The 13983-nt window shown below is 38.7% G+C and overlaps 1 protein-coding gene across 6 annotated transcripts in view; it reads left to right on the top strand.

Annotated features, from left to right (window-relative positions):
• Positions 1–13983, top strand: part of Spag16 (sperm associated antigen 16) — an 841320-nt gene that overhangs the window by 63201 nt on the left and 764136 nt on the right. For all 6 annotated transcript variants that reach the window (XR_013044111.1, XM_076550173.1, XM_006994855.4 and 3 more), the window contains exon 9: positions 5584–5693. Coding sequence is in view for 5 of the 6 variants with exons in the window: in XM_076550173.1 (XP_076406288.1) it covers positions 5584–5693 (110 nt within the window). In the remaining variant the exon portion in view is untranslated. The remainder of the gene's footprint in view (positions 1–5583; positions 5694–13983) is intronic.

Here is a 13983-nt window from a genome sequence, read left to right as displayed (position 1 = left end):
AAATAAAATAAAATTGAAAAGAAAAACAAATAAACAAACTAACATACCCCCAAAAAATCTCAGTGTGGAAGCTGCAGTGGGACAGTGAGTCACACAGTGTACCCTTCAGTCCATACATCTTTACTTGTAAGTGTTCATTGCGGTGAGTCATTGGTCTGGTTCGAGGCCTCTGGCTTCTGCTACACCCTCGATTCTGGGACCTCACTGGGACTCCTCTTGGATATCCTGTTCTTGCCTTATGTCATGGATATCCTGTGGCTTTGGATGTGCGGGTCAGGCACCTTCATATGCTCCATTAGTTCATAGGTGACTTGGATGTTGGCGTGGGCCAATTTCTAGCACTGGTTCTGAGCCTGGGTGGTAGCTAGTTGGCCAGCCTGCCAGTTTTCCCTCATCAGTGCCACCTGCGCAAGCTCTCAGCATCGCCCAGGGTAGCTGACACACTGCAGCAGGTGGCAAGGAGCTGGACCAGGCAAGGTCCAAGGCCACTATCTGAGTCCTGCAGCCAGTGAGGGGCAGGGTCAGCTTTCCCACTCTTATGACCTCAGACATGGCCTCAGTCTTATTTCTAAACCACACAATGAGGGCTCATCCATACATTATAAGAAATTAAGAATTCTAATAGCTCCACATCTGACATGTTTGTAAAATGAAAATTATTAAAAATGTCTTCACAAGTTCATAGAGGAAGTAAGTATCCTATGTAGTAAGCAAACTACTTCCTATTTTATTACATATAGATAAGCAGAACACAGTATTCTTTATCATACTCCTCATTCAGCAACTGATCATACTCCTTACTTCACACAGGGTAATTAACGAATGTTTAAGTTTAGTTTTATTGCTGCTCAGAATCATATCTTGAGGTGCTTGCTTTGTGTGATGAAACCTAGATGATGTGGTCTAATTTAGAAATATTTAATATTACCTTTCAAATGATTTTTTTTGCACTTTGTATTTTTTGACTTTCAGTTACATGTGTGATTGGCCTCCTCAGTTTTGATTGTATATATCCTCCTATCTTAAATATTTTCTAATTTACCTCAGGGTTAAATTATGAGTAATTTCTTCAGTAGCATTTTTCAGTTAAAGAATTCTTTTCACAGCTGTTTTTGCTCTCTAGTGGAATCAGAGACTCGCAATGGTAGGTGTTAAGAAGTTTGTGTTAGATGGGAGTACTCACGAATCTCTCCAGGGAACTGAGCATATTCAGTTAACATTGGTTGAACATGTACATACATGAAGGATAGTTGCTGAATTTCGGCATGGAAAGGCACAACAAATTGAGTTGCTTGCCTTTGCCATTGAAAAAACCCTATCCATGAATCATAGATTCCTTAAAAAATGTTCATTACAGCTATACATATTTTGAAACTGTAGGTCACCAGCCAGAACTATATGGATTGTAATTAAACAGCATCAGAAGGTAAGCCTACAGTTGTGGCCTTGTCTCCATGGACTTCGCTGGATATTGCTGAACATTAATAAATATTATATGCAGTTATCCATGACCCCTGAAAAGACAGTGGTGTTTGAGCCTCTCATTCATTATAAAATATTTGTGTAATAAGGAAAATATTCATGTGACAGGGAGTAGAAATCATGTATATATTACTATATTAGAAAATGAGAACCATTAATTCTCATCCAGTTGAATGTCTATTCTGTAATGTTTATTCTCAGAATATTGAATATCCTGAAATTTACTAGAATGTATATTTTTGTAATTTCATTTTGCTTACTGAATAGTAACATGCAGTAATAAATCTATTCCTTTCAGATGCTCATCTTTCACATTTGCTTCCTGCTTCCTTGCCTTTTAGTCTCCTTTTAGAAAGTGATGCTTCAATGTGGTCTTAGTACTGCCTGAAATCTGTTTAGTTTCCTGCAAATATCTCTTTGAGAGTTGAATAATTTCCTCCACTGTCTTCTCCCTTCTCCCCTGTAGATATTACTGGACCATTCTTTTTTTTTTTCATATATAAAAACAGCAAAAGCTCGTGACCTTTACAGGATCATTGACACAATTGCATGAAATAATACGTGTAATATTCTGTGACAGTAGCAGTTATGTTGTAAAAGATTAACCAGTAGAAGATGATTATTATCTTTCAAAATTGTCATCGTTCTGAAGGTTGTGGTCTTGGAGAAGTAAATACAGTAAAAGGATCAGGAATGAAAAAACTTCCCTTGTCTCAATAGTCTGTAATTATTGTTCTCCCCAGCATGTGCCTGAAACTTGGGCTTCCAAGTGTCTTTGGGACCCTCATTTGCAGCATCACTGAAGGAGGATTGGCATTCTAGATGCCCAAGTCTTCCGTGCTTGGTGATCGTCTCTTCTGTTTTATGCGAGGTTGTTTTTAATATGTCTTTTCTCAAGAACTGCTACAGGTTGAGAAGCTGAAGTTAGGAAAGAAATGATATGCCAACTGCATGCACTTCCTTGCTCTGATAGTCTGCAGGTTCTGTAAGACAGGGTGGAGCATGCTTGTAATCCAAACATGCAGAGGCAGAGGAGGATTACAAATTCTACGCTGGCATGTGCTACACAGAAAAATATTTAGTAAAAAAAAAGAAACAACCCCAAAACACACAAACAAAACTTAGTTTATATTTAATGTACATAATGGCAGCTCTCATAAAGATAATTTAACGCAAAAATAACATGTATTTGGACCACACCACAGTCTCAGACCCTCAGATCCTCCTTTCTGCCTTAGCTCTTCTATTATTCCCTTTCTGTTTCCCCAGTATTCTTCTTGGCTGTCATGGCATTTCAATCTATGTTCTCTCGTCTCTGTCTCTCTGTCTCTCTCTCACACAAGCACACAGGCACACACACAACTTAAAGAAGAAAGGCATAGTGTATTTGTCCTTCTGAGTCTGGCTTATTTAGTAAATGTGGCAATCTTCAGTCCTATCCATTGTGTTACTTTTCTATTACCCATTTATTTATTGGGAGATACCCCTGATTTGGTTGCTGTGTCTAAAGCTGCCCTCAATGTGGATGTGTAGGTATCTCTACAGTTTACAGACTTCAATTCACTTGAGAGAGGTGTAGTTGATTTGTTTGGTAGTTCTAGTTTATGGTTTTTGAAGAACCTTCACACTGATTTCTGTACTGGCTGGAATAATTTACATTTCCACCAACAATGTGCAAGACTTCCTTTTTCCTATATCCTCATTCATATTTGTTCATATTTTTCCATATAGCCATTTTGACAAGGATTAGATAGAATCTCAATGTAGCTTTGATTTGCATTTCAGTGATAGCCAAGGAGTTGAAGTTTCTTTGATATATTCATTGGTCATTTGTATGTAATCATTTTGTTTTTTGAACTCTTTATATATTCTGAATATTAGTTACATGTGAGGTATATCTCCTGTTCTGTTCACTGTGTCTTCAAACAATCTTTCTCTTTTTTAAAGGAAACAAAAATTGCCTTTGCTGTGCACAAGCTTTTTGGCCTTATGGGATTCCATTTGCCAATTCTTTATAAAATAAATAAATTGTGTGTGTGTGTGTGTGTGTGTGTGTGTGTGTGTGTGTGTGTGTGTGTGTGTGTGGTGTGCTTAGAAGCCAGGCAACATGCTGGGTGTGGTGGCCTTTAATCCTAGCACTCTAGAGGTATAGGCAGGTGGATCTCTGTTAGTTCAAGGCCAGCCTGGTCTACAGAGTGAGTGCCAGGACAGCCAGAGTTACATAGTGAGACCCTGTTTAAAAAAAGAAAGAAAGAAAAGGAAAGAAATCAGATGACAATTTCATACGTGTAGATTCCAGGGGCGAAACTCAGGTCACCAGGCTTACATGACTGTCTGTGGGTTATCTTACAACTTTCAGTTCTTGTCATAATTTTTTTTTTAGGATTCTAAAACAGGCCTTGCCTATGTCCTCAAGGATTATTTTCCTCTAGCAGTTTCAGAGTTTCATGTTTTTTTTAAGGTTTTTGATCCACTTTGAATTGATTTCTGTACAGAGGAAAGAGACATGGCCTCCTCCCTCCCTCTCTCCCTTCCCCCTCTCTCTGTAAAGATAGTCTAGGCATTGAAATCATCCAGATACTTTTGTCTTCACCGTTTTCCTCTCTACCATAAATCTAGTGCTATAACTCACAGTATTGAGCTGTCCATGTGTTAGTGAACATGCCCTCATTAGTTACTTTAAACAAATCAGCTATGGAGTGCAGGTCCTATGTACCCACATGTGTGTCTTAGAGAGATGTGAATGCAGAAGTCTTTTGCTGTCACGCCCCTTCCCCATCATTCCATGACACTGCTTCTGTCTCAGGAGATCTGGGAGACAGAGTTTCAAGTATTGCCATGTGCTCTTATGTTCTTTGCTACCTGTTCTCAACATCGAGAGGCATGGATTAAAACTTACGTAATCTTTAAAAAATTTACCATTTATTTAAAATATTGCCATTCACTCTCCTTTTTCCTCTGGCCTCATTCGGCTGTGTTAATAAGCACACAAAGTCTCATGATGGAGGAATCTGAATATGTCATGACTGGAAACTGTTTTCATGCTCTGTAGCTGCTTCACAATTCAATTTTATTAATCTTCTAAGGTAATGCCACCTTACATTTTGGGAAACTGAATTTTGAAACCCAACTTAAAGCATTTTAAATTGTTATATTATTAAATTAGAACCTTTAAAATTCATATAGTTATAGGATCTTGGAATATTTTGGTTACAATCATATTTTGAAAAAAATATAATGGGACTGTGCATGGTGGTGCATGCCTTTTTTTGGTGTGGGGGAGGGGCATGCTCACCTTTAATCCTAGCACTCAAGAGGAAGAAGCAGATGGGTCTCTGAGTTCAAGGCCATCCTGGTTTACCTATTAAGTTATATACACAATGAGACAAGCCCCCTGCTCTCTGTCTCTGTCTCTATCTCTTTGTCTGTCTCTCTGTCTCTGTCTCTGTCTCTCTCTCTCTCTCATACACACACACACACACACACACACACACACACACACACACACACACACCACACACAAAGGGAGGGGGTACTGGAAAAATTGCTACATGGTTAAAAGCACTTGTTGCTCTTGCAGAAGACCTGTGCTTGGTTACAAATATCTCTATGGTTACAAATATCTCAAATTCTGGCTCCAGGAGATCTGATGCCTCCTTTGTACTCTGTGGGCACCAGATATGCATGCAATGCATATACATACATGTAGACAAAACACTCATACACATAAAATAAATACATAGGAAATAGCATTTATTTTGCGCGCGCGTGCGTGTGTGTGTGTGTGTGTGTGTGTGTGTGTATGTATGTATGTATGTATGCACATGCAAGTGTGTGCCACCAAACAAGTGTGGAGGTCAGAGGACAACTTATGGGAGCCAATTCATTCCTCTCATCATGTGGGGCCTGGAAATCAAACTCATGTCAACAGACATGGCGGCAAGTGTGGGTAAACACTGGCCTATTTCACGAGCCCATATAATCATCTTATACAGATAAATTTTAATTCTCTTATAATGCATGTATTATAAGAACCTTGGGCTATACATGCTTATTATAATCATATCTTTTACAAGTAAATGTTTTGTGTTTGTCTTGCAGTTGGTTACAGTTGTGAGAAAGAAAACGAGTCAGAAAGCCCTACTCAGAAATGTCCTTATGAAACCAGGGAAGAAAATGGACATAAATCAAAGACAAAGAATGAAAGAAAGGTATGCCATTTGTTTATATTCCTTCCAGCTAGTATTTCACATTCTGATCATTACAGGAGTACAGTTCATGCAGTATCAGTTTACGTACTGAAAAGCAGTTCAGAGTTTAATTATTTCACGCTCTTTTACAGGGGAAAATAGAGCTGGGGCAAACAGTACTAGCAACTTGTTACCTTAGGTACATGCTTACTAGTGGTCAGGGCAGCTTAGTGAGTCTTTGTGTACCCACCTTACCACAGTCCCAGGAGTCAGCAAACCTGTTTCCTCTGTCCCAAAGAGAAGGCTCCTTCTGTTCCTGTCACCTAACATAGCTTCCCTCATCTTCCTTACAAAGAGCATAGAGTAAATTATGCACCATTTAAAAATTTATCTGTATTCTCAACATATTTCCTTTGCAATCAGAATAGTAATTAAAATCCTACATAAATGTATATTCAAAGAAATAAAAACACGAGAAAGAAAGAAGGTAAAACATGTTGGGGGGGGTTGTATTAGTTATGTATCTGGTTACTGTGATAAAATACACAAGAGAAGCAATTAAAGGGATAAAGGGTTTGTTTATAGCCACAGAGTAAGGGAGTCAGGGCAGCAGGAATTCAAGACACTTGATCAGATTGCATCTGCAGTCAGAAAATGGTGAGCAATGATGTTGTCCTCCACTCTTTCCCCTGTTTATGCAATTCCAAACTTCATCCCAGGCAGCCAGCTGTGCTGCCCACATTGAGGGCAGATTTTTTTCAATGCAATTAGCCTAATGAAGATTAAACCCTTATAGGCATGGGCAGAGGCTGAGCTCATCTAGTAAACCATCTATATGTGTGCCTTGGCTTGTTTCTTATGAGACTCCAGATCCCATGAAGTTGACAATCAACACAAACTGTCATAGGAGTATATTTCCTTGTTAGGAAATTCTGTAAAATGATGAATGTGGTAATAGTTTTGCATATAAAAATGCTTGTTATTAGAGAGTATTGTAACATCTTCATTTGTTTTTTTTTTTTTTGAAGATTATTTGCATTGTGCATGCAGTGTTTGTGTGGGTACACATGCCTGTGCATGGACTAGGCTAGAAGGTGAATCAGATGCCTTGGTATTTGAGTTACAGGCATTTGTGGAAGATCCTGGCTGATTATGTGGGTACTGGAATACTAGCTCTGCCCCTCACACGTTCTCTTAACTACTGGGTTATGTGTCTAGCCTTGACACTTATTTTTAAATGAAACATTTTCTATTATAATAGCTTTTAGGAGTGGCCTAGAAGAAAACAAATTTTTATAAATTCAATGTATAGCATGTACATACACAATTCTGATTACATTTTTTCTCTCCTTTGGAGTATGCATTGGAATGAGATATTGCATAAAATATTAGAGTAAAGTAAATAATAAACACTTTCAGGTTATGTTAGCCTTTGACACAGTGACTTTGATGATCTTCAGGTCAGTGTTCTCTGCTTCCATCATCACTGTTCATTTGAGGTGGATTCAGTCAGGTCAGAACTTCCAGTCATGGTAGTCCTCATCACTTAGGACATTCTCTTCCTCTGATATACATATAGTCTCTCAGGTGATATGCCATGCTTAGTGACAATTGGGTGAGCCATTTGCTAACTCTTGTAAGTCCTTACATTTGTAATGCAAGGTCGACATATTATATGACAAAAAGCTGTGAAAATACAGAATATATGAATTAAATATCAGTGCAGAGAATATTTTTCTTTGGTGATGTATTTCCATACATAACAAAGTACCTACAACATGATAAAATAATCGAGATCTCAAAGAGGCTGAACTATGTAGAGTGAACTTGTCTCTTCCTTCCTCTCTGACCATTCATTTTTATCAATATTTAAACTTGCATGTATACATTATGGCAACACATCACAGTGTATTTGTTTTATTCACTTTAGATGGCACTATGGACTCTGTTATGGAAATACAGACACAGTTAAAGCATTTCACTGAACCGAGTCACACTAGTATGCATATTTGCATAATTGGTAGTGCTTGTATTTGTTTTGTAGCGCTAATTCTATTTTCTGTAAATTAATAAGTGAATTTAATAAAACGCCATTGAAATGTAGTATATGTAAATAAGTATGGTTTCTTGCAGAATGAACTATTTTTAAATAGAGCCATAGAGTAGCAAATGGGCCCTGAAACATATCTTTTAAATGTAGCCACTTATTCACACCTTATTAACTCCCATTCAGCCGCCCTTCCTACTTGGTTTCTACCTTGCTCTTTATGGGCTGCCTTTTTGGTTTTCCTGAAGTATCTCCTGGAGTAAGTTTCAAGGGCTCTATGGAGATAAATCATCTCAGTGTTTACACACCTGAAAGAGTCTCATTTTGCTTCAAGTTAATATTCAGCTGATAACAGTTATCAGTTTAAATTAGTTCCTTGCTTGCATTTCGCGGCAACAGCCTTGTTATCTTAGACAATGCTGCTGTTTGCTTTTGGTGTGATTCTTGTTTTGTGGGAAAATAACCAAGACTGTATGTGATACAGCATATTAATGTGCCAATATTTTGAAAAAAATGTGATGTTGATGCTTAATTATATTTATATGACCCGAGGAACTTTCAAGGTGATTGGTGAAGTAATTCTCCCATATTTCTAGATGAAAATTAATTTCTGTCCTTGTGAGACTAGTTAGTTAAGTCCAAGGTCTTAGGTACAAAACCTGGCTTCAGATTAGTGACTTAGAATTAGAAGACCAGGTGTGTGGTTTATGTAACATTCAAGCTCTGTGTTTGATGTGGAGTTGACTCTCTTATTTCTTTGCCAAGAGCTTCTGGGCTCAGGGTACAGAGATTGTGATGATAGCGGAGTGCACTCCTCTTCTCTCTCTTTTTGTTTTTTTCTACTTTAACTGGTAAGGTTGACGCTGGAAGAGGAAGAGGATTTAAGAGGAGTGGAGAACTTAGATTTTGACTTGAACCACTTTGTGGTGACTTAGAGTACTTTGGGCCTGCCAGACACTGAAAGTCAGGTGACCCCTGTCATGAGACCTTCATACTCACCTACCAGCCTCTCCTAGAAACTCCTTGTCCTTGTCGCAGCTCAGAGCTTCCTTCTTTCTGTATCCTTTGCCATTTCAGGGCCCCTCTTGAATACCTGTTAAAATCAACTGTAGGTCAGTATTCCTCCAGGCATCACAGTCCTTTGCCATAGTTAGAAGGGAAGTTTGACTTCCCTTGTCAGTGAGATCTTCATCTTATTGTTATAGACTGCAGGTTAGGCACCAGTCTGCAGTCTGCTTCCCAGGTATAGACAACAAGCATGAGACATCCTGGGGCAGGGTCCTCACAAAAGGTTTGGACTATGACTCAGGTAGCTAAGTCTTAGAATAGGCCTCAAGTGAGAGTTTTCTCTACAGAGGTTCTTGTGTACTCTCCATTCCCATGTTCTCTAATGTCTTCTGTCATTGATATTTATGAAAAGATTAAAAGAATCAACTCCTTTTAGTAAATTCTTTAAAATTTTGCAAGTAGCCAAATACTTCTGGAAAACAAAATATAGTGTTCTTTCTAAAAAGTCATATGAAAACATACTATTGTAGCTTGCTAAAATATATGTTTCTGGGAGACGTCTAACTTAATGTCTGTAGGTATTTTTCTTATTTCTTTGGGAGTTTTTCTTTTTTTTTTAAAGTGTTGTCAATTACAGCAGACTATAACAGGATGAAGGTACAGTTTGTTTGCTTCTGTTTACCATCTCTAAAATAACATTGAACTTTTTATTCTTTAGCCCATAGAGCTATTCTGTCAAAGGGCGTTTCATTTCTATTATTCATTTGGATCTCTTTCCACTTCTAAAACTAGTAATAGCTTTCTCAAAACAGTATTTCATAAGCCTTACGTTCCCTCCATATTCCCATCTCTTTGGTTTGCATTTTGATGTATCATTTGAACATTGCCTTCTGGTTGCCTATTGGGGAAATGACTTCATCCAATTTATCATAATCAACCCACTGAATTTGTTGTTATTTTGAAAACTCTGTTATTAATTTCCTAGATTTATTTCTTGTTCACCATTGACTCTGTTTTCTTAGAAGCCTAGTAATATGTCAGTTGATGTAATATTTACTTGAATCTCCTTGACTTAGGGTTACTATTGCTGTGATAAAGCACTCTGACCAAAAGAAAGTTGGGGAGCAAAGAGTGCATTTGGCTTCATGCTTCCATATCACTTTCCTCCCTGAAGGAAGTCAGGGCAGGAACTCAAACAAGGCAGGAGCCTGGAGGGAGCAGCTGTTGTAGATACCACAGAAGAGTGCTGCTTACTGGTTTGCTCCCCATGGCATTCTCAGCCTGCTTTCTTATAGAATCCAGGACCACCAGCTCAGGGGTGGTCCCACCCAATGTGGCTGGGCCTTTCTACGTAGACCACTATCAAGAATATATACTATAGGCTTGCCTACAGGCTAGGATTATAAAGACCTTTTCTCATTTGAGAACCCCTCTTCCCAAATAACTCTAGCATGTGCCAAGTTGACACGAAACTAGCCATCATACTTCTTAAAGAATATAATTGGGCTTTTAAAGTATGGTCATCTATTCCATTTACTTCAGAATCTTTTTAACTTCATCTTTCATTTTTATTTTGTCTTATTTTTTTCAACTTGTGATTTTTTTGAGAATGCGTATAAATATAGTAAGGGTTGGATTAGGTAATTAAACTGCCCACAGTCCATCATTAAAAATACTTATTTATGTATATTAATCAAAACCAACTGACATGAGTGTCATCCAGGTTTATGGATGTGGGGCATGGCTATGGGCTGTCTGTCTGTCCGTTAGTGGGTAAGAGACCTGTCTGTCAAAGACATGGAAGCAGAGCCTGCAGCAAGGATGATCAGAGTGCTGCATTAACCTAGAATGTACAAACAGGGCAGCTGTGGAAAGCCCAGGTAGACATGTCAGTACTTACTGATGCTGACTTTTTTCATACTCACTGTACTTTGCCAGCTGGTAAGATGCTGAGTCTTTGTTCTTGTTGTTTGTTTGTTTTTTCGAGACAGGGTTTCTCAGTGTAGTTTTGGTGCCTGTCCTGGATCTCGCTCTGTAGACCAGGCTGACCTCGAACTCACAGAGATCCGCTTATCTCTGTCTCCTGAGTGCTGGGATTAAAGACGTGAGCCACCACTGCCCGGCTAAGATGCTGGATCTTATCAGAGGTTAGAGGAGGATTCCAACATCACTCTAGGTTTTGGTTTTCTCCCCAGTCCTTGCATCCATAGGCATATCACCCCAAACAGTCTGTCCATTTTATTTATAGGCAGTTTGGGCCTATTTATGGTAAAGCACCATCACGTAACCGCTGTATGAAGGGAGACCAGGAGGGTAGGATGTCCTTTTGTGCTTTTGCAGTTCTCAAGCAGCTGTTTCCTGATTTTATCTGATGGTTTGCTCTTCACTCAGGTCAAGTCAGGAAGAAAATCAGAAATTCAGTCAGGAAATAGAGTTACTTTATACCGTTTAAGCAAAATGACTTTAATAAGGAAGTGGTTTTACTGGTGACAGATAGCTACATTGTTGGAGTTGAGGAAGAGAAACAACCATTGGCCCAATGGTGTAAGATACTGCTACCATTTTTGTATTGAAGATGCTGTCAGAAAACAAATGTTAGCAGAACCTGGAAGATAGGATCATCTGGTAGAAATTGGATTGCCCCTACCAGACAGGGGAAGGATGTCTAATTGGAGCTGTAGCCATGGAAGACAAATGTTAAAAATGGGGTAGACATGATTAAATGGGGAAGAATTTTCAATCGTTAGTGATGGGGGGAGGTTAGAAAATTGGTCTTTGTATACATAACCCAAATCACCATAGCTGCACACACAGTCTGTCTTCAATAACGAGTGTAATTGGTTTCCATTCCCTTTTAGTGCTCGGCCGAAGCTTGTCTTTGCTTAGTTGGTACCATGGCGGATGGGGGTTCTGTACTGGTGGGTTAGCTACAACCCTGAAGAGTTGCCATTAGTGTCCCTGCTATTTCGTGCTGCTGTGACTTCCCTTTGACATTTATCTTTAATATAGGAGGACTAAGGTGTGCCTCAGGTTTTCCCAGGGTGCAGAGTTCATCTCGACAGTTAGGGTTTAGCAGCAAGCCAATGTCTCCTTAGTAACTGAGAGCAATGTGGCGGAGAAACTAATGAATGAGAGATAGCAGACCCAGTTTTCCATTTGATGACTTTACTTTCTGTCATGGTGGAAGCATTCTTTGTAGAAGAGGCCATTGTTTTTAGGACAGGAGGAAAAATCTTTGGAGTCTAATCTAGCTTGTGAATTTTACAGTGAGAAAAAGCACATCTGTTTCTGAGAACCATTGGTTTTCATGACTGTGAGGAGAGCATTAGAGTCTATTGATCTTAAATAAACGTATTAATTCAGCTTGCAGTAAAGATACTCTTCTATCTGTTGAGAGTCTAGTGCTAATTCAGTGGGCGTTAGATCGTAACCATATGTTTGTTTTCTACAATGTGTGTACTTCAATCAGAAATAGGTTAGTGGCATTCCATGAGAACAAACAAGGAACTTTAAAAATGTGTGGATCTATCATATTAATCTAGCACCATATACACAAAATGAATGTAGAATTGTAGTTGCAGTTATAGAATATACCTGATCAAGCTTACAGTTGTCCACATCCATTTCATAAGATCCATAAATTTTCTAAAGCCAGACTACTATCGAGTTAAGTGGAGACATGAAAGTTAACTACTTACTGTATGTTTAAATGCTTTATGGAAGAAAGCCTTGGTTTCTACAGTTCCTGAAGATATGTACATTGATTTTTTACTTACTCTCTTGGTAGGGCTTTCAAGGTCTAGGGCTTCTAAAGTAACTGTTATATCATAGTAAAACTTCACAAATCAAGGAATCATTAAGAGAATTTACTAATGAACCAACATGTCTATTTCAAGTATGTATAAAAAGCATAAAAATCTGGGAAAAATAAACCAAGGAATGTGTGTGTAGTCCCACAAAGCTTACCCATAAACAGCATTGGCTCACAGTATTATCAATCAGTCAAATAGGAGACTGGCACACAGTGGTTGCAAACTTTTGCATATATGCAAACACACACACACATATACATATATACTTATATATATATGCATATATATTGAGGCCTAAAGAGGACATCTAGTGTCTTATTTTATCACTCTCAACTTTATTCCCTAGAGTCAAGGTCTCTCACTAAACTTGGAGCTATGGTGGTAGCCAGCAAGCCATACAAACCCTGTCCTGCTGTTCTTGGTCACCATGGTGCTAGGGCTAAAGGGACATGGATGGCCATGCTTGTACAAGGATGCTGGGTTCCAAACTCAAGTTCCCATGCTTGCCTCACAAGTGCTTAACTGATAGCGGCATTTCTCCAGCCCAGGGCTATTACATCTTTAAAGTGAAAGACAGAGGAGTTTACATTGTCCTGAGACAAAGGAATTAATTACTTTGCCAAATGAAGGAAAATCGTTTATCTATCTTTACCCATGGGAATCAGAGAGAAAGCATTCCTGAAATCAGTGCCACATAGTTAGTAGGGAGTGTTTTGATTTGCACCCCCCATATGGCCCAGATAATATTCTCCTCACATGACTATAAGTCGAAGAGTGTTTTACTTTAACCTCACACTCCCCTTGTTTTTGAGACGTTCATGTTGCAGTGAAAAATGATCCAAGGCCTGTGGGAGATGAGTGGTCCAGTTTTAAGAAGGCTTTACATCTTAATGAATGTATGAACAGGTCACATGGATCATGATAACCAGTGGTCTATACTCCTGAGAAGATCTGAACTCAGAACAAGTTATCGAGAGATAGCCCTGGGTTCGTGTTATAAGCTATATTATCTTATATGTTGAAGATGTTCCAAAACTATCTGTGCCCTTACGCTCGTCTGTAGGTGGTCAAGTATTATGGGCCAGGAACCATTGACCTCCTATTTGCACAAATGACTTCTTTGGTATATTTACCGTGGAATCAAAAGTTTATTAAGTATCATTAAATGTATTATTTATCCATTCTGATATAATGATTAGTGATATATATACCCTGTGATGTTTCTAGACGGTAAAAATACCTATAGACTCTTTATGTCCATGAGTGAGAATGTCATTCTGGGAAAGAACACAAAGCTCACATGTCTCAGGCGAATGCATATTGCTTCTGATTCTTCTTTCTGATGGACAAAAAAAAGAACACAATTGCCAGCTTGTTGGCTGTGTCCTGTTTACCTGTTAGGCTGCTGCTGCTGCAGCACATCAGACAGACCATCTGCAATGGG

The sequence above is a fragment of the Peromyscus maniculatus genome, chromosome 13 (genome assembly GCF_049852395.1).
Source record: "Peromyscus maniculatus bairdii isolate BWxNUB_F1_BW_parent chromosome 13, HU_Pman_BW_mat_3.1, whole genome shotgun sequence".
NCBI classification, from domain to species: Eukaryota; Metazoa; Chordata; class Mammalia; order Rodentia; family Cricetidae; genus Peromyscus; species Peromyscus maniculatus.
Note: the sequence above shows the minus strand (reverse complement) of the source record. Positions and strands in the feature narration are given on the sequence as shown.